We start from the raw sequence: 20,846 nt of genomic DNA, 5'->3' as shown, positions 1-20,846 counted from the left end.
ACTGCACAGGTCCCATCTTCAAAACTCACCTGTTTTTCATGACATGGAAATATAGCTACCTTGGACCTTGTTATGGTTCAGCTCTAAAGTGAAACTCTAAAAGTGAGAGGGCTCGTCAAGAACAAAGACACGGAAGCTCTATTGACTTCCACTGCCTCATTTGCTCCCAAGAAAATAGAAAGGAGGACTGGGAATTGGAAAGGGGGCTTGTCTTCTGGTAGGTGGGATGCAAGCACTGCAGATGCTATTAAAGCTGTGACGCTTAAAGTCATTTGAAGTGAACAAGTAGATTTCTGAGTTAACAATAAGACAGGGCTGCAGGACTGCACCTCTGGAAGGCAACATGTAGCCCTCCCCTTGTGGGATTACACCTCCCGCTATTGACCAGGCAGGAAGTTTTAAGCCAGCGACAGGCTTCCCCGCCCTGATCTCTGTGAAAAATGAATACTGTAAGGTGTAGAGCTCCAAATACGGTTGAAATGGGTGCCCTCAGTCCAGGCCAGCGTGGCTGAACGTCCAAAAGGGTGGAAACTAAACATTTGCAAGGCCATTTCCTAGGCACGCTTCGTCCATTTAGTTCCACTAACTCCCCAGGAAGTAAAGCTCTCCGAGCAAAGTCATTTAGGATCAAGCTAAGTCTCACTTCTGGCAACGGGAGGAGATAACGGGCGCGATCCGCTTGAGAATGCTACCTCGCTGCCTCCGCATCAAAAGCATCATTTCCCCCCGCCTTTTTTTTTTTTGCCAAGGGCGGAGAGGCGGGGAAGACATGTACGCGTGCGCAAATCGCCTCCGCCCAGCAGTAGAGCGCCTGCGCCGAGCACTTTCCTGGGTTGGCGTCGGCAGTAGATAAGATGCAGGAAGGCGGTGCTAATAAAAGTGACTCTGCCCCCATTGAGGAGCTGGAGGCGTCAACAGCGATAGCGGCGGCAGCGGCAGAAGAGTCGACGGCAGAAGCAGCGGCAGCGGCAGAGGCAGAGGTGGTGACGGGAGCGGATAGTGTTACGAGCGAGCAACCAGCGGCTGCCACGATGGTGAAGATCATAGGAGACGTGGTAAGGGAGGAGGCTTCGTTCAGGGACTGCAGTAGGCCTCTCGGTGCGCGGAGGGAGGACCTCTGTCGGAAGAAGTGCAGGCGAGGATGGCTGTGCGCCGCCGGAGCGCCTCTCCAGCAGCCCCGCGGGCGCTCCGCGGGCGCTTCGCGGGGAGGGGGCTGCCGTAGCGGCCCCGCGGGCGCTCCGTGCTTGCAGTTCTCGTGGCCTTGGGAGGGCAGGCTTTGGGGCAGCCTTGCCCGCCAGCTGCGCGGAGCCTGCGATGCCCCGAACGCCCAACTCGCTGGCCGGGAATCGTTGGAGCCCCCGCCTTCGCGCTCAATAGAGGCTGGGCAGGGCGCGCCTCCTGCAACTTCCCTGCCCGAAATCTGCCCTGGAGGCCCCTTCCGTTGAATCGCCGTCTGGCTGAGCGCCCGCAGGCGAGCAACTCTCCTCTGCCGGACCTGCGGGAGCTTTGTCGGCTTTCCCCGACTCGGCGCCCCTCGGTGGCTCGGCTCGGTCGCCCTTGTCCGGGGTGAAAACAGCCGCGGGGTCCCCGGCAGCGTCTGAGCCTTTGGGGCTCGCGTTCGTCGGATTAATTTGAGGATTGTGCGGAAGGCGGGAGAGCAGGATAGGGCGGTCTCCGCCTTTGGCAGGCTTGTTTAGCCAGAAATGGCTCGCTGTTCTTGGCCTTTCGATGTTTTTTTCCCCCAAAAAACATGCGATTTTCCCTTCTCCCTTTTCAAAGTATAATGCTGTGAAAATTTTCTCGGACGGCCCGCAATATTCGGTAAGGCTTAAACCTAGACGGGGTGTAGGATTGCAGCTTTAAATGGCGGAATCGGGAGATCCGAGTAATTCGTATTTGATAGTTGGCTTCGAAGTAAAGGTAAACGCCTTACTATCAGAGCTGCAGCATGTCTCTAGTTTTTCCCCCCTTTTTTCATTTAAGTTGTGCACCGTAAGCCAATTGCCTGCTTGAAACTCTCCTTTCTTGCAACAGACTTTTTAATCTAGCCATTGCTCAGAAAGACAGATGAGGAAAATTGCAAGAGAAAGGATTTTTTTTTTTTTTTTTGCAATCAGAAATAAATGAAATCTGTACTGAGATGCAGAGGATCCCTTTCATGGGATCCTTGATCTGTTGAAGATTTTCCTGACTGCCTTCCCATAACAGTGGTGGGGAACCTTTGGCTGTTCAAAAGTCACTGACCTTCCATTGGATGGATTTGCTGGGAGTTGAAGTTCAGTGACTTTCTGTGGGCTTCAAGTTCCTTATCCCTGTTCTTCAAAACATATCCTCCATTCATTTCCTTAATATAACCCTGGCTTTCAAGGTAGATAGACTCAGTTATAGAGGAGATTGGTGCTCCTTTGGAAGACTTGAAAGTCCAAGTTAGGACAGATCATCCTAGAGAAAATCTATCTGTGTGACAGCTAGTCCAGACCAATTTGATAATACATAATCCCTGGCTTGTTTGGGCTGAGTTTAAATGTTTGTCTTGTCTTGCAAGATTATAGCCTCTTCCTTGTCATGTAAGGTCCTGCTAATTGACAAGATTGCCATGTTAAATTTGAGCCACCAGAGAAAGCAGATCATTTTCAGGATTTTACCACCTTGCGTAATGTATATGTTTCCATGTCCACCCTCCTGATAGTTATGACACACTTAGGCACCTCTGTACAACAGTGCAAACTAGGAAATCACTTCTTGATTGCCTTGAGCTGAATTTTAACTAGCTGGCGAACTACTTTGGAAGACAGAAGCTTTGCTTCTTAGTCTGTGACAAGCATGTCTTCTTGCACATTAATTGTGGTTATCCATGATCTTTGGAAAACCACCAGATAAACATAGGTGGACCCAAGTTCAGTATCATGCCAAAACAAATAAAACTTCGTTTCCTCCTTCTTTGTCTCTGTACATTGTTCCTGCTTGCATCCCTTTTCCTATCCCTTTTACCACCCCTAAACTTTAAAATCTGGTAGTGTGGCCAGCTTCCAGATTTAATTTTTACTCGTCAGGGACAAAACTTATTATGACCCGCTTTCCCTTTCCCCCGTCCCACTAATCTGTGGGATTGTCTGCCCGGCATCTGAGAACAGATCTTGTCATCATGAGAAACTCATACGCTCTGCAGATGTTGCTGACTAATGTAGCAGTGTTGAAGGATTATGGCAATGAGGGGTGGAAGTTGAAAGGGAATGGGAGGAGATTAACTTTCCACAATCTGTCATTCTCACCGGAAGCCCTGTCCTACTGATTTAGACTATTGTGCCTCCAACATACTATTGTTGGTGCTGACAGCATTGCTTTCTTGGTTTCAGGCAGGGATTTTTCCAGCGCTGCTTGGCTGAAACCTGCAAGCATCAGCATTGTGTTCTGCCACTGCACTAGAGTTCCTCCATGGGTGTTGAATTATCTCTTCACCCAGCATGGTCAAGAGCATTAGGTTGAGGAAGGCTGACCAAGACATTTTGTCTTGTACTGTTCTTCAGAAATAGTTCTTATGGAAACATTTTTAGTAGACCAGCATTTATAGCTCCATCTAATGAAGGAGAGGGACTAATGAACAAGGTAAACTGATAAGATCACAGCTGATGTGAGGGTAGAGGCAGGATCTCTTTGACTTGTGCTTCTGCAGTAAACCTTCTGTAATACATGGTGATTTAGGAATACATACCAAATATTTGGGCATGCTACAGTATTGGACTGTTGGCAAGAATCCAACTAAAAACCAAGATTTGCTGCTTTTCCAAGTCTGTTGGTGACCAGTCTCTTGATTTTTAGCCTAATTTTTTTTCCTCCTGCAATCGATTGCAGTTTGGTTTGTTTTCAGGACTAATGGACTGTTCTCTTTCCTGGCATCCTGAATAAACTGAAATCTGTTGGTATTCGCTGTCTTTGTCTGCTATATAGTCAGATTAAATATATAAAGGCAGCAGTCACAAATGGGGTTTTTTTTAGAGAAGAAGCCCAATCCTGAGCAAATTTGCATAGACAGCGGTATCATATCAGGACTTCTTTTTGTTTTATTTGCTAAAACAAGGTTTCCAGAAGGCAACCTACTGGATTAGATTTTCAGTGTCCCTCTGTTTTGATGGGGTATTCAAATAACCCTTTCTGCTGTGTAGTACATTATTATTACTACATTCTTTATGTAAACTACCCAGAGTCCCTCCTCGGGGGAGATGGGCAGTGATAAAAATTTGATAATTAAAAATAAAAATAAATAAATAAACCTGGAATGGCAACATTCCTCCCCAGTCATATTGTCTGTCGCTTGAGTTGTACTTCTCCCATTCATCTAAAAATCAGGCATCCAACAGATCATGCTGCTGAATTTTTGGCAGTGAAATGGTTGAAAATTAGCAGTACAGTTATGTGCCACTTTGTTAAGACACACTGTAGCATAGGCCCTAAAAATACACTTAACACACTTGTAAAAGAGAGACCTACAGAAACTCCCCCAAGTTCAGAAGAATCATAGCTCCAGCCAGGTCTTCTCTGTAGGAGCCCCCAGTCTCTGGAACATCCTTCTATAAGAGAGGTGTGCAGTTCCTATCCTCCTTGCATTTGACAGGTAAAATCAACCTTTGGCCTGAGTTGATTGGCTAGAGCATCTGTCATGGGAGTTGATTCATTGTATTGTTGTTTGACGATCTGCTGTGTTATATTAAACTATGTTTTGATAGCAGCTTTCAGATATGATTGCCATCCACGGCAATGTTCAGCCATAGGATTGGAGTAGGATAAAAACTGCTAAATAAATAGCTCTTCCCATTCCAGTTCCTGGCCTCCTCAAGTATTAAGTGTGCCACAAGGATCAAATGATTACCCATCTCTGACATTTAAGAATGCTAGTTTGGAAGGATGAACCTCATGTAACTACCATTCTGTTCTATTTGATGACTACAACATTCTGCATTCCTTCCTGTTGCAGCTAAATTCTGGGAGTTACACACCCAACATATCAGGCAACACATGCCCTCATCTGGAGGGCATCAGGTTGGGGAAAGCTGCAGATTAAGCTTCCAATAAGCTAAAATTTGCTGGGTGTTCCTGTCCCTTTCCTATAAGATTATTATTCTGGGTGTCTTATAAATTATCTTTGGGAAGGATCAACCTAGTTACTACATTAATAAGTATGCTGCACCTCCTTTCTCCTAGCTGTTTCATGATCAGAATGGCTTGTAATTTGGGGGCTAAGCTTTTATAATTATAAATTTCTACAGAGATGTTCCCATTAGAGAAGCTGAAGTTGCCAGTTGAAACATGGTGCCAGTCCTTTGCAGGGCAGAACAAGAGAAACTGTTGAGCAACTTAGCAACATGGCTGTTTGGACTGGTGGAATTCCCCAGGGCGAGAGCGGTGGCACAGATGGTCAAATGCATCTAGCATTTAACTTCTCTACTGTTATGAGCAGGGAAATGTCTCATGTTAACCACAGATGAGATATGGGAGAATGATATGTGGAACTGAATCTCTCAGAACCAGAGTGGTTGACCAGATTGAGGGAACGTACAGTGCTGTTAGCTGAACAAGCACCCAGACAAGATAACAGGAAATGATCATGCTGGGCATGGCCTGCGTCAGGGAATTGGGGTGCTGCATTTAAAAGTGGATCCCTTGATAATCCACGTCTAATTCAGGCAATTGCTGGCATGGAGGGCCTATGCAGCTGGGCAGTCCAGGTAAACAGCTTTCAGACACGGTAGTCCTCGGTCAGGTATTCCTGGAAACCACCTGTTCTGTCATAGATGCACTGTGTAGTCTTAGATAAATTCTTGCCTTAGTCATTCATCTCTGAAGAAGGGGGAAAGGTGGGCAGCCACATGAGGTTCTAAGAACAGTTCTAGAATCCTTCATTGGGCCTCCTAGCTGGGGCATGTGGGAATTCTCTTTGAACAACATCTAGAGGGCCACCGGGCCACCACTTCTCCATTACAACATGTAACTTCTTTTTATTTAGTCAAATCAGATACAGTTCCTGGATGCCGAGGCTCTTTCCATATAAGGTTCTAGCAACAGATCAAGGCAGTTCTTGACCAATCTACACAGACTCAACTGGCTTGCTTTAAGAAATGGTGTCTAGGAGGTACCATAGTCTGAAATGGCTTAGTCCAGTATGGTGTTTTGGGGATGTGTTGCAACCCCACTCCCAGCATCCCTACTCAGCACAGGGGTCCTGGGTGAGAACACTGGAGGCTGCAAGCCGGAGTGTCAGTTTGGCTTATACTATTGTAACAATTGCTTAGAATATCTTGGACATAGTTGCATTTTCTTCATGCAAGTTAGCACAACCTATTGTTAGTGTTGCTTTTTGCCTAATAAACTGCTCTTGGACTCCAGTTATTTATCAAGGATACAGATACAAAGGTCAGCTTTTTAATATCACTTTAAAACAGGTATTCTTGAAACTTCTTAATAAGGTAATTAATATTTGATGTGGATACATAATGTTCAGCCAACAAAATGGCAGATGCCAGTATGTGCTGCTAAAATTTCATAACCCTTAATGGCAAAGTTGGCTGGGAAGACAATGTTTCTAGCCCTAAATGTTCTTTGAGTTTAATATGCAGAAGTGATGCAGCAGTCCTTTAGGTTTTTTTCTTCCATATATTTAAAAAAACACAACAACCTGCAGTTCATTTGTTCTGTTTTTCTCCTTATGTGACCCACTTTAATTTGGAGTTTAAAAAGTTGGGTTATAGAAGAAATGAAAGTCATTGTTCCAGATGTTGGTCTGGAACTGTAAAGTCAGGCAGGTGGGGGGGGGGCAGTTCATTGAGACCGTTGGCCGTCTGATCAAAGAGAATATTTGCAAGTGGGAAAAAGCTGGAGGACCATCTTAGATCAGCGTCTCTCAACCTTGGCAACTTTAAGAGATGTGGACTTCAATTCCAGGAGTTGAAGTCCACATCTCTTAGTGTTTCTCAACCTGGGCAATTTTATCTTAGATTGTCTGCTCATGCTTCATATTTGTTGGGCCAGAAGGAACGGACCAGAGTTCAGTGTAAATTCCTGATCTCTCTCTCGCTGTTTCTTGTGAAGTGGGAAGCTCTAAGTCAACTGGTAAACAAGCTGCCCCAGTCCAGTTTGGTGATTTGTCTTGTTCATATTTCTTAGTCTAAATGTATACCCCATTGTGCATGCAACTAGCTTGTTTTAAGCATCAAGGTCCTGTGCTCTCAATTGGGGGTATCGCAGAGTTTGACCCTGTTTGGGAACCAGTTCCAATGTTTTTCTTACTGCAACTTAAAAGAGTGGTTCTTCCAACCTTATAAAGAACCTGGGGAGAAAAGGAACCCTTTTAAGAGCCTTTTGGAACCTTACAAGATAAGACTCAAAATGAAAGAGGCGTTTCAATTCCAAAAATGCAGGAGCTAGATGCAAAAGACTCCAAAATGTGAGGTGGTCATTCTAATATGGGGGGAAATGAAGCCACCTTGCTTGCACAATTAAGCTAAGCATGCAGCGACATGCATTTTGATCAGATTATTCATTAAACGGGTGTCCCTGTACGTGTGGCCAAAGAAGATCAGCAGCAAACACTCCCAATGGCCCAGTGCAGGTACTGGCAGAAGGAAGAAATAGAGATTCAGTGGGAAAGGAGCAGGATTACATGGTCCTCATTGTTCTGGATCTGAACCAAAAGGTGGACAGCAGAGTCAGGAAGACCTGCCCACAAGCCACTCTGACTACCACAGTGCCCAGAATATTGGCTGGGTGGGGAATTCTCAGAGCTGAAGTCCACACATCTTCAAGTTGCTACGGTTGAGAAACACTGGTTTAGTCAGATTAACCTGACGCACATCAGGGAAGGAAAGGATGATAGGCCATATCCAAGAAATTTGAGAGAACATTGCAAAGACTTCCTTTCTTGAGAAGCGAAGGAAGCAGAAGGGGATCAGCTTCAGGTCACTTGTTTGTGGATGCCTAAGTTTCAGTGCGAGTCCAGCCTCTTAGCACTCGACTGCTGTGCCGCAACTCTGTGTCCCAGTGGGGAAGGGGACAAGATGGGGATTTCAGCAGCTCTTGCTATTCAGCTACATTTGTCAGCAGTTCTTTTTTTCCTTATTTCCAGTCTTTGGAATCGTTCTGTTTCCTTCCTTCTCCCTTCTTCCAAGCATCTTCTAGGTTCACAGGCCTGCCCTTCTGTACCCAGACTCCTCAGATTCCAGAACCAGTCCCCAGAGTAATTTATTTCCATTTATCTACTTCATATGCAAACAGTGTTAACGTTTGTCAATTTTGTAGTTGCTTCCTAGGACAAGTCAGTATGATCTCCTTATTGCAAGTATGACTTACATCTATTTATGAGCTCAAGCTGAAACCTAACTTAAATCTGAGGTGTCCCTGATTTGCAGAATAAACCTGGGTGCTTTTCTTTGACTTAGTCCCAGTGATTGTAATAGGCTTAATCCAAACACATTGGGTACTTTGTGGCAGTCTTACCTACTTTTTCAGCAATTTGTTGTTTAGAAATGTGTTAGGTGAAGCTAGAAAATTGGGCTGATTGAAACCCTGGTTCAGATCATTTTGATTTGTCTGTTATACTACTATATGTGAAGCTACCTTTGAAGGCTCCTTAGAAGCTGCAACTGGTGCAGAAAACCAGTTCTGGTAGAAGGAGAGATCAGTTGCAGTCAAGTTACACCTGTGTTGCAGGTCCTGCTTGTTTGCCTGTAGGGGTCCAGGTATAGTTCAAAGGATTGGTTTTGATGTTTAAATCCCTTAATGGGTTTCTGCTATATACCTGCCCAATCACCTTCTTCAGGTAGAACTGACTTCCTGAGTACAATCACCTCAGATAGAATGCTGTGGATTCCCATTGAATGAGAGGTGGGGTTGGTGGGGGCCAGCGCCAGAAAGCGCCTTCCCCTGGAATATAGATCAGCGGCTACTTGGGTCTTTTATGAAAGATGGAATTATTCTAAAAGCCGTTGGAAATTTAAGTTATCCTTTGCTGATTGATATGACTTTGATGATTAAAAGAATAGTGGAAATCAGCTCAATCTTTTATTGTTTTTCTTTTCAATTTCCAGTGTTTTTGTGTATTCATGATGGTAAACTGCCAGGCATATTTGGATTCTGACAGTATATAGATATGACAAATAAATAGATAATTGGATTGTTTTGCCCCTTTGGGCTACTTATTTTCATGGATTACAGAGCTGAACTAACGCATATGCTTCAAATATGGCAAGCACGTTTAACCTGCCATTTTCTACCACTCCCTGGAAGAAAAAGAAGTCCTTTTTTCTGTCCTTCACTTCATATTAAACTGTGTGTTTTTTTTAAACCTTATGTTGTCTGTGTTTTCATTGGAAGGTGACATAGAAACTCTCCCTGGTTTTTGCAGTTTTGAAAGCACTGAAGAAGGTAGCCCTAAATGCAATTCAGGAAAGACGTAATGTGTTGGGGTGGGGAGGCATTTTTATTGCTTGTGTAAAGGGGTCTTGACTCTCTCTTCCCCAGACTGAATTCCGAGCTACGTTATTATCTTCTGGGGACAAGCTCATAGTTGTTGACTTCTCTGCCACATGGTGTGGACCATGCAAAATGATCAAGCCCTTCTTCCATGTAAGTAATTAGATTCCTTCAATATACTCTTTAATAAAGTATGAGATGAGCAGGATGTTATATGTTGGGATTCCTTAGAGATGCGTAAGAATTCTTGAAACTGGAGGGGGAATGGCTGAAATGTTCATGTGGCTCTACTCGCCCTTACCTAGGGGGATTTCTTACAAGCCAAATCATAAGTGTCTGTTCTTTCATGAAAAGAGGGTTGTTGTCTTCTGCCTCCCTGACAACAGGACTGATATGTAAAAACAATGACAGCTGTATCAGTCGATAGGAAAAATTTATTTTATATGTTATTTTATTTGCTTCCCATGGCAGATAGATGGAGATACACTCTGGAACCAGCTATGTACTGTATCTCGCACAGCTTACCATCCCAATTCAGAGAAGGGCCTTTACCTTAGCCCGCTGTAATGCTCTCCCTTCAGCACTTCTGGCTGGAAGATACAAAAAGAGACCATTATGAGTATCTCCTTGCAACTCAGGACAGGTAGAAACTATCAGACATGTTCTTCTGTAGTGCCAGTTTTATACAGAACCTCGAAACGCCTTAATTACCCCACTCCTGACCAGCAAAACAGGATACAACAATCAACAGTAAAAGCAATTTCTACTTTCTGACATCAACTCTGAAATAACACAAAAGGTTGCCAGGTTTTGCATACAAAATCAAGCGAAGAATATTTAAGAGCAATCAAACCAGCCTGAGTGTGGATGCCAGAAACAGCTCAGCATTAACCATTGGCTACTTTTTAACTTCTTTTATGCTTTGGTGTGTACATGCCATGTCAGCTATTATACTGTATCCTTCTCAGGTTTGACGGGTCTGTTAGAGAAGTTTATAATTTTTAAATCCTTTTGGATAATTTTATTGTTTCATTTACGTGTGTGTGTGTGTGTAGAGAGAGAGAAATGTGTGTGTATGAATCTATAAAGTACTTGCATTTTATATTGCTATTTCAAAGTTTATATTACCCAGATTGATAATTTTAATCTCTCTTTTTCTTGTTGCATATGTGTAGCCTGAGCAAGCCCCTTAGCATATTTTGATTTAATATTGTCTTTTAGCCAAAATTCTTGTTTGGTCTAGTGGTTAAGGCAATGGCCTAGAAACCAGGAGGCTGAGAGTTCCAGTCCCACCTCAGGCATGAAAACCGGCTGGGTGACCTTGGGCCAGTCCCCCTCTCTCAGCCCAAGAGCCAATCAGGCATAGTAGGAGAGTTCTAGTCCCGTCTTAGGCCTGAAAACCAGCTGGGTGACCTTGGGCCAGTCCCCCTCTCTCAGCCCAAGAGCCAATCAGGCATAGTAGGAGAGTTCTAGTCCCGTCTTAGGCCTGAAAACCAGCTGGGTGACCTTGGGCCAGTCCCCCTCTCTCAGCCCAAGAGCCAATCAGGCGTAGGGTTGCTGTTGTGGGGAAAACAGGAGGAGGAAGGAGTACTGGGTATGTTCGCCGTCTTGAGTTATTTATAAAAATAATAAAGGGATAGAAAATAAATAAATAATCCTGATATTGTCAATTTAGTTTTGTTATTTTGGATACCAGTTTCCTTGTGCTGGTTAATGACTGCAATAAATTTATTTATTTTATTCTATTCATAAGGCTCATATGCTCCTCCAATCATAACTGTTTCTGAATTCAGATTATCTTTTATTGCTGTTCTATTGTTTTAATCAGTAAAAGATCATTTCCATAGGAATGCCACACCTTTATTGGGGCCCACTGTAAGAGCATCAAAGCGTGGGCAATATTCAGCTTTTTCAGTATTCTTCATCAGACAAGATGTTAACAAAAACAAGTGATGGGGAAGGAACATGCTTTTACAAAAATTAGACCAGATGTTCCATTGATACGGCCTTGTGACAGGGTCACAATTAAAGTATGGTACAAACCACAGACCAGGAGGCTGAATGCTTTTTCTTTGATATGTACATGAGGCTGGTTTATTATACAAAATATACATTTCTAATGTGTTACGCCTAACACAAGTTATCTGTTTACATGTGCCTAATGATACGTTTACAAGTGACAGTGTTATATCTGTAAATGGTAAGTGACAATACTTAATCGAGTTACAAGTTTCGCTTTTATCTTGTGTTCTTAACTGCCCACCTTTTCTAGCAATAAAGGCAGTGTTGCCACAGTTCTTAAGGACGGGGAAGTCTGTTCCTTTTACTGGGGCTTAAGTCCTTTTACCTTACACTTGGCCCTATATTATCCTCCACACTCCGGCCCTTACGCTTCAGTAGGTCCTGCTGTAGGTTAAATTAGCCTTGCAGTGGTTCCCTTTTCCTGAGTTGCTTCTCCGTCTCTCAGGCCTTATCAGTTTGTAGAAGGAGAAAACATTTCCTGTTGCTGACTGGCCGTAGCTGGTCTGTCTGTGGCAGGTTTGTGAGGCTCTGCTGCTCCTTACTCAGCTGTGGTAGCTTAAGAGTCTCATTGATCACTCCACCAGACTTTTGTAGTTTCACCTCATCCACACACAGCTGGCTGCTGCTTCAGTTCTCCAGCTCAGTTTCTTTTATCTCTTCCACAACAACCACCCCCTGTGTCTTCAGTGTTTCTCTTATCTCCCTGCAGTACCAGTGTGGTCCTTTGCTTTCTTAAAGTCCCAGGGAACACACAACCATGAGCTTTGAGGTTTTCCTTCCACAGGTCTGTACGGTAAAGTCAGTCTCAGAATGTAGATTGAATTGTTTTGTAACAGATGTTGTCTGGGTCAAGTAAGATTGAGCACGTAGAGAGCAAGAGTAAGTCCCATTGTCTCAGAGTATTGTGCATTGGGAGAGAGAGACCCTGAATTTTCTCCTTAGTCTCCTTAGGGCTGGACATTGCTTCAGATTCAAGTGCAAAATAGGTGCTTGGTGCCCAGCCCTAGTTTCTCTTGGGCTTTATGCCTGAGGAAGAAAAGCGCTTTGAAGCTGATTTAATCCAGCATCAACAGGAGCTTTCATCCCATGTGTTTATTGTTTTAGGCTAGTTGGTCCCCATAATCTTTGCTGTTTTAATTAATGATAAGACAAGACAAGAAGGTCTCCATTTGTCATTCAACAGATGCAGGTGGTTCACTTTTTTCCCAACTTTTGGGGAATGTTCTGGGGAGGTTGATTGTTTTTCCCCAAAGTGGTAGATAGAGAGGTTCAGAATTCCTTTAACAATAAGGCTGGGGCTTGTGTCTAGGTTTGAGGTTTTCTGTTTGTTCCCAATACTTGACAGTCCCTTTCATGCCCTGGTTGTGGACAAAAATGGATACTTTCTCAAGTGAGAATGGGATGGGCGAGTATTCAGAAATGGGGAAAAAGCAAGCTATTCTGAGAGTCAGGAAAATTGTCTCTGCAGCAGTCAGCTCCCAAATGCTCATTATCATACTTCCTACCATCTCTGTTTACTTAGCAAGAAGATGGAGAGATGTTGGTTTACTGGCTTAGAGTCAAAAGGTTCTTGACATCTTGATTGCACTGGTGTGCTAAGCCACCTCAGGTCTTTATTCCAATCTTGAAATTGGGAAGGGGGCAAGCTGCAAACTTGGGAAGAAATATCAGCCTTCCCAGATAGACCAGACAGGAAATACAACCAGCTATTTCTTCTTTATTGTAAGGCTACATTAACAAAACCTTGCAAGTCTGAAAGTACAAATCTCCAGCTGTCTCTTTTAAAGCCTGATAAGTTAGGGAGATTCCTTTTTGAGTTTCTTTCTCCGTTTTGCAGCTGTGGGCTATGCCATTTCTTATCCAATCATTCCCTACACAGCATCTCTTCCCCTCCCCAGGTCACTCCCACATACCATTACAGGAAGGCTGCCTTCTCACCATGGTTGATCAGGAGTCACTGCATTTTTAGAGTGGAGAGTGAAAACATAAATACATGTATATGATTGAGAACATACAGTAGGCAGGATAGGGAAGCCTGCAAATGTTGCTTAACTAAACCCTCAGCAACTCCAGGTAGTATGGTCAACAGTAAGATATGTTGGATGAGAAATTCAGCAACATATAGCAAGGCACAGATGTATATATCAACCAATTGTGTTTTTAAACGTAAGCTCCATATGCCTAACAAGAAATAATATTAAGTGCTAACCAAGATCAGCAAGCATACTTTGTGTTCAACAGTCTCTTCTTTCTTTCATAACAGAGCATGGTTGAAAAATATCCAGATGTAATCTTTGTTGAAATTGATGTGGATGAAGCTCAGGTAAGTTCTAGAGTAATGCTCCCAAATTTGGACAAAGACAATGCAGTATATTCTCATAAAATTCTAGGATTCGTATGACTTCTAGTTATATTAGGCTGGTTTGTTAGGGAAACCATGCAAACAGCAATGCATTCTGACCAATGAAGACAAAAACTGGACATCCTTACTTAAATACTCCCAGTAAAACCTTTGAAGAAACCCAGGTTTTGGGGGGTGGGAGAGTTCTTTATCTTTTGTAGAACAGCGTGAGCTTATCATTGTAGTTTGGCTGCAGAAGAATGTATGTGGAATCAACTTAAAATGGCTCTAAAGCAGCTGAACCAAAAATGTGCAGATTCAGATAATTTTCTCTGTGAATAGTATTGGTGGGGCATAAAGGAACTGTAGTTCTCTTCTTCCACATTGGTGGTGAAGAGCATGGAAACACTGAAGACAACATCTCTAATAGCATCAGGGTCTATAGTATGGGTAGGGAACCTGTGACCTTCCAGAATTTGTGACCTAGGATTCCTAGCATCCCTCACCATTGGTCAGGCTAGTTGAGACTGCTAGTAACTAGAGTTCTGTAACATCTGGAAGATGCTGTGAATTCAGTTGCACTTGCTTAGATTCTGTAGTCTACAGAAAATACAGATGACCTCTAAACCTAGTAACCTGTTCACGTGTTGCTCCTAAGCCCTCATCAGAAGTTGCATTTTTGACAAATATGCAGCTCACACATAAACACAGCACAAACATTAATGGGTTGGGGCATGGCAAATGGTATGGAAGCACAAAGGCAAATCATCAAACAGTGCAAACATCAAACAAGCATGGAATAGGAATAGAGTCCTGCTAAAAGGTTGGATGTGCCAACTTCACAGTCTTCGCTTGGTGTAACAGTTTCAGAACTGCAGAACAACACAGGTGGTCCCTGACCTACTACCATTCATTCAGCAACTGTTCAAAGTTACGATGGCACTGAATAAATGGTGGTTACGACTGGTCCTCAGAGTTCCAGCTGTCCCAGCACCCCTGCGGTCATGTCATCGTCTGGGCGCTTGGCAACTGGTTCGCACTTAAGATTGGTTGCAGTACCCCGGAATCACGTGATCGCCATTTGCAACCTTCCCTTCCGGCTTCCCCAGAAACTCAATGGGGAAGCCGGCAGGGAAGGTCACAAGTTGCTGGGGTAAGCCTCCACCTGCACATCCTTCCCCAGCCCCTCTGCACTTGTGCCATGACGGCCACTCATGCACCCTCCCTGGCCCTCACCATACCTCTTGCACATCCTCCCTGCACCCCTCGCTCCCTCCCCCACCTGGCAGCAGCCACCTACCTGCCTGTTGGCCTGAGTTTTGCAACTTCCTGCCAGCTTCCCCACTGACTTTGGTTGTGGGAAGCCAGCAGAAAGTTGCCTTGCCTAACAACTGTGGGATTCAGATAACAGCGGCAACTGGGACGGCAGGGATTGCCGTTGCTAAGTGATGCAGTCGCACTTTACAACCGCATCATTTAGTAATGGAAATTTGGGTCCCAGTTGCTGTCGTAAGTCAAGGACTACCTGCATGTTTAAACAGCAGCGGCTTAGTAGCAAATCCAACATGTCTTTTTGATGGGTTGCTTAAAAAATTTGAAGTACGGCTTTTCTCTTTCAAACACAAAAACACAGCCCATTTGGTTCAATATTATCGACTCTACCTCAACTGTCTAAGGGTTCAAACCGAGGCTTGGGTGCCATAGATTGAAAGTTGGAATATTACGTATATTACAAATATGTGTAATACGATGTACAGTCACTCCCTTTGAAAGGAATGTCTGGGTGAAATTGTATCTATAGGAAGGTTTAACTATCTTTCTGCATTGTGTGGGTACAAGCCAGAACTTTAGGCAGCTTTAATCAAGTTTTGTTGAACAAGTCACACTGATAGATCTGAACAGCACATAAAGCCATTCTGGATGGGTTTACATATACTGAGCCAAAATTAAACATATTATAGTTTGGCAAGTAGGCTTCCTATGTGCATAGAGTACATAACTGCATTGGGGAGCCTGATCTCGAATCGCTGACGTATTTTATTGATTGAATTATGTGTATCTTGTCAAACAAGTTAATTTAGAAATGTGGCATGTGAAACAAATTTTCCCAAGTAAACAGTGTGCCTTTTTTATATAAATCAATACAACTCATGTGAAATACAGCATGACTTGCTTTTTGATGTCCTGATAGTTGGGTATTTGGCAGTGATTAAATTGTGTAAGATGAAGCATGGCTTTGCCCTAAGTATAAGGCAGAATGATAATTTAATTTGTTTTACATAGCTTGGAAGCAAGAATGCCCATCAAAAGTAATAAGCTTTTATTATCTTGATGAGTAAGTGGGACTTCCTGGACTTAAAATTACACGTAATAGTGACTGCAGTTGGCTTTTAACAAAACCTTTGGCACACCTAGATGACATTATCTAAATTAGCTGTTGGAGTAGAGAAAGCTGCTTCCACTTCTCTCAGGAGTAGAGATGGGTGGGAAATGTGTTAGTTTTAGTAAAGTAAAAAAAGTATTCTCACATTTGACACATGTTATGTGACAACTTGCAGTTCATTCTCTTGAAATTGCAGCACTCCTTTCACAACAAGGAATGCCTTCAGGCTGCTGGGAATTGCCTATGAGATCTTATAAGGGAAACCTGTGAGTTGTAGTTTGGTCAATGCTATCAGAATAACTTGAAGCCCACAAGACTGTAAATCCTATTCTGTTAAGAAGGCGTTACTAGAAAGCGTGGCCTGAGACTTCACAGGATTCTTGGCATTTTCCAAATAATTCTTAAGACAGCTTACAAAAAGATACGGCAGGTAAAATAACATTGGAGAGTATAAGAGGAATTCTGATAGGTTTACAGAAGCTTACAGATAGGTGAGTGCAGTATTCTCTTAAGGCAGATGGTCAACCTGATGGCCTTCAGATACCCAGAACTACAATTTCCAAAAGTCCCATTCACGTGGCCAGTGGTTGAGAATTCTTAGTGTGATATCTGGAAGTCACCAGGTTGCTTATCTTGTTTCACTTTTCTTAGCCACAAAGATACTCCGAGGAAAATGTGCATCTGAAATTCATCTCGGTACAGGTTTTGTCTTTTCGTCTCTGCTTGTGTGAAACACTGATGCTGCGTTTTGCTTCAGTTGCCGGGTGGGAATAGCAGAATGGGAAGAAATTCTGGGGCATAAATGCTGCTCATGTACTGTGTGAGACTGATGGGAATAACCTTTTTTCATCTCTTCTAGGATGTGGCCTCACACTGTGATGTGAAGTGCATGCCAACATTCCAGTTCTATAAAAATAATGAAAAGGTATTTGCTCTCAGATTTCCAGCAAAAGATGTATAGAGCTTGAATGTTACTTGTAGAGGGATCCCAGTGCTTCTCACCTTTAAAAGGTTTAGTTTGAGAGAAATCAGGTACATGGCTACATCCATCCTGTCCAAGCTTACATATTTACTTGGCTCCCCATGAGCTCCAGATAAGCTTTAAATGTGGAATAAGATATATATTTTTCTTTAACACTGCATAGCAGCTTTAAACAGTCCTGTGAATTAGGCCATAAAATCTACTAACCTTAGGTTTCTGCAGCCAACATATATGCTACTTCCCTCTTCAAAAACTGTTGCCATCTAGTGGGACCTAGGAAGCAGGCATTTTCTGAAGCAGCCCCTGCCCTCTGGAACACCCTTTCCCCTGTAATCTGGCAGATCACCACCTTCTCAGCCTTCCAGAAAGCTGTAAAGAATTGGCTTTCCCCAAACATCAGGATAGGGTAAGGTTGGATCCTGGGGATTGTAGTGTTAGATGGATTGGAGAATGTTGGTTGGCATCAGGTTTTAGGTTTTTTTATGACCTTGGGCCAGTCACTTTCTCTCAGCCCAACTCAGTGCAATGTAGACTAGCCTCTTCGTGGTGCACCCCAGGAAACATGACTTGTCACAGCTAAATAGTCTACACATCTAGCTGCTGGACCTCACAAGGATTTCCCAGCAAGAAAAAGCAGCATGAACACCGAACTGCTATGCCGTACAATTAAAAAAAAAAGTACATACTTTAGAAAAACATATTCTGCATGGCAAACTGTTTGAGGAAAGAGGATGTTAGGAAGTCATGTTCACTTCAAGGTTCACAGTATACAATTGATCTTAAATGAATGTTCAATGTTCACAATGTCTGTTAACGGAGGGATGAATCTTACAATAAAAGGCTTTAAACTTGGAACATCTGTATTTCAGGTGCATGAATTTTCTGGAGCAAATAAAGAAAAGCTGGAGGAAGCCATTAAGAAGTATAAGTAACCAAAGGTTCCTAATTCATGAAGTGCTGACTGTTAAATTATAGCCTTTTCTACATAACTGATCAAGTTAGAATATGTATTCAAATATACGTTGACCCTTCAGTCTGTAAATGAAGAGAATAAAAATATATAAAAGGTTTTATGTCTTGCTTGAGCTCAAAGCGTGCCAACTCAACTATTCTGAGTAGCAGCACTGCTATGCAGCCTGCCTCAAAGGGCTTGTGATTGCCTGTGTGTGAGTGGTGTGCGCGCACCCATGGATCCATTGGCACTTTACTTCACTAGCATTCCCAGTGGAAGATTGGCTTTGAAAGAGGGATCGCTTGGGTAAAGATACTGTCTGCTCAGATGGGATGACCAGAGAAGCAGCTTCAGTACTGAATTAGCAAGCTACCGTGCTTCCATGTCATGAAGTCAGATGGTATTCTTAGTTGGATTAGAACTGAGCACAAATGGCTTTTTAAGCTATTCTGTCAAAACTATGGACAGGGAAGTTCAGAGGACAAATCTCCAGGGGATGGAGAATTTCTCTAGTGATCCCCTGTAGCAATGACAGTAGCTCTGCAACCAAGGAAGTCCAGCAGAGGATGCTGCTTCTGGATACCTCACTTAGTGTTTTAATTGACACCAGGCTGTGGGTTTGTGAGGCTGTGGACTTCTGGAAAGATCACTGTGAAATAAAAATCAGTTCATTCCTATAAACTCCTTGGCCCTTCATAACTAAAGAAGGGCAGAAACCTTAATCCTATACAAATTTTTCAGTGTCTGTTCTTCAAAAACATTTCTAATAGCACATTCTCTTCTATCTATCACTGGGGGGAGAGTATTTAGTCATTGGCATATAACTTAGGGTTTTAAAAACCACCAAGCATATTAATTGACATTTAGGGAAAATACCAGAACATTGTATTGTATTGTAATACAATTGTATCCCTTCCATCAATATTCTTACCAAAATGTACTTTGTTTCAAACTATTAAGAACAGTGGATAGAAACAATGGGGGTTCGAGCGATTTCATTTTGAGCAATAATAGAAGTGAATTAGTCTGGGGGGAAAGTATTTAAGAAAAGGGGGGGCATGGGACTGGATCATATGCCCCTCCAAGTGAGTTTGTGCACTTGTGGCTAAGCATGTTGCCTGAATCTAGCCTTTGTGGTTTGAAAACTCATAATTTATAATATCTCCCGATCATCTTTTATGTGGATGATGCTGTCATTCTATCCCTATCAAGCACTGGCCTTAGTTGAACTATTACTGTCCTGGTCCAACACTCTCATAGAGAGCATCTGATGGCTAACTACCAAAAAACTAAGGTAAATGTTTTCAAGAAAGCTTAAAAACTTTAGTCAGACCATTAACAGCCATAAGATAGAACAAGTTAAAATGTGTAAATATTTTGGGGTTATATGTCAAGCCAATGGCAGAAGAGGTGCTCATGCTGATGTGGCCCAAAGAACTACTGCAGTAACCTACAATATCATTCCACACAAGGCCATAAATGCCTACCAGACAAAGGTTTTATCACAGCTATTATTTCAATCAGGTCTTGGTCCATGTTCTAACTTCAGTCTGTTGGAATCTGTTCAACCCAAATTCCTTAGCTCTATAGTCGGATTCTCAAATGCATCTCAAATGCAGCTTTTAGGCTAGAATCAGAGTAGAGACAAGAGTTTGGCTAGTAATCTTACATTATTGGCTTAAACTTAGCCCACTGGGCTGCTCTGCTCAGTGATACTTTCCTATCCATTTGGAAGAAGTCCCTTGAACAGAACTCCTCATGGCATTTCTCAAACACATGTTGTGCAACCTTGGTTGGTCTCCAGCTAAAAATCCAGTTGCCCAATTACTATTCGAAATTCAGCTACAGTAAAATTGCCCAGTTTTTGTAGTTATCAAAAACAATCAAAGAAGCATGGCTGCCTATATTTACTTCCTGACCCACTCAGACTACGGTTGGGCATTTACTCATTGTAACACTCTTCCTTCACTGTTCCAGAGTAGATACTGCAAACTCCCCATGGCTCATTGTCTCTGCCCTTGTGGTGCCCAAGAGTTGGAATCAGTAACACACACAGTCTTGCAAGTTTTATACAACATTGTGCCAAAATCTTAACCTTCCCCTTCTAGCAGAAATCCCCAGTGAGACAGTTCCTTTGTTGACTTTCTGCATACTCATAAGGCTTTTTCTACATCCCACAATGTTGCAAAGTTTTATTACCCAGCAGCAAGACTTCAGCAGGGCATCCATAGTAAGACTGTCGGGGGATTGCTATATAGGCTTATTTGTGTTTTATCTATTTTTGTTCTCTTTTTACTTTCTGTTGTTTGCTGGCTAAAGCTGTACTGTAATAAATAAAACTGATTGACTGTGGTGTATCGTGTGACATCCAATAACATACATGGATACAGTCCCTGGGTGTAGAAACTATTGGTGGCAGAGAGAGGATTGCGTGTGCTTCAGCTTTTCAGACTGCCTCTTTTATTCAAACTGGACAGCCTATTGGCGGCATGACTATAGCCAATCTAAGGACATTTGTTTATTTTGTACTTAGAGTTCACATCATAACCCTGTTTTTCTCAGGTTTTGACCACACTTGAGGCATGCTGGATAATGGAAGTAGATTGGCATAATCTTGGATAGTTCTTGGCAAGAAGGCAAATCAGGCCATAAGGAAGTGCAGATAGAGGAATTTATTGTACTGAGGTTTTTCAAAGACAACGAA

The 20,846-nt window shown here is 42.9% G+C and overlaps 1 protein-coding gene across 1 annotated transcript; it reads left to right on the top strand.

The window, feature by feature from the left end:
• Positions 1–839: 839 nt before the first annotated feature.
• Positions 840–18,259, top strand: LOC134491310 (thioredoxin). The gene is made up of 5 exons (XM_063294983.1): positions 840–1,055; positions 9,511–9,615; positions 13,748–13,807; positions 17,068–17,133; positions 18,060–18,259. The coding sequence occupies exons 1-5, from the start codon at positions 855–857 to the stop codon at positions 18,120–18,122; spliced, it is 495 nt and encodes a 164-aa protein (XP_063151053.1). The 5' UTR covers positions 840–854; the 3' UTR covers positions 18,123–18,259.
• Positions 18,260–20,846: the final 2,587 nt, after the last annotated feature.

This window comes from Candoia aspera, chromosome 2 (genome assembly GCF_035149785.1).
Source record: "Candoia aspera isolate rCanAsp1 chromosome 2, rCanAsp1.hap2, whole genome shotgun sequence".
Classification (NCBI taxonomy): Eukaryota; Metazoa; Chordata; class Lepidosauria; order Squamata; family Boidae; genus Candoia; species Candoia aspera.
Note: the sequence above shows the minus strand (reverse complement) of the source record. Positions and strands in the feature narration are given on the sequence as shown.

Coding starts and splice junctions, on each gene's coding strand:
- LOC134491310 (XM_063294983.1), top strand. CDS start 855: ATGCAGGAAGGCGGTGCTAATAAAAGTGACTCTGCCCCCATTGAGGAG. Junction 9,616..13,747: donor TGATCAAGCCCTTCTTCCAT/GTAAGTAATTAG, acceptor CTTTCATAACAG/AGCATGGTTGAAAAATATCC. Junction 13,808..17,067: donor TTGATGTGGATGAAGCTCAG/GTAAGTTCTAGA, acceptor CATCTCTTCTAG/GATGTGGCCTCACACTGTGA.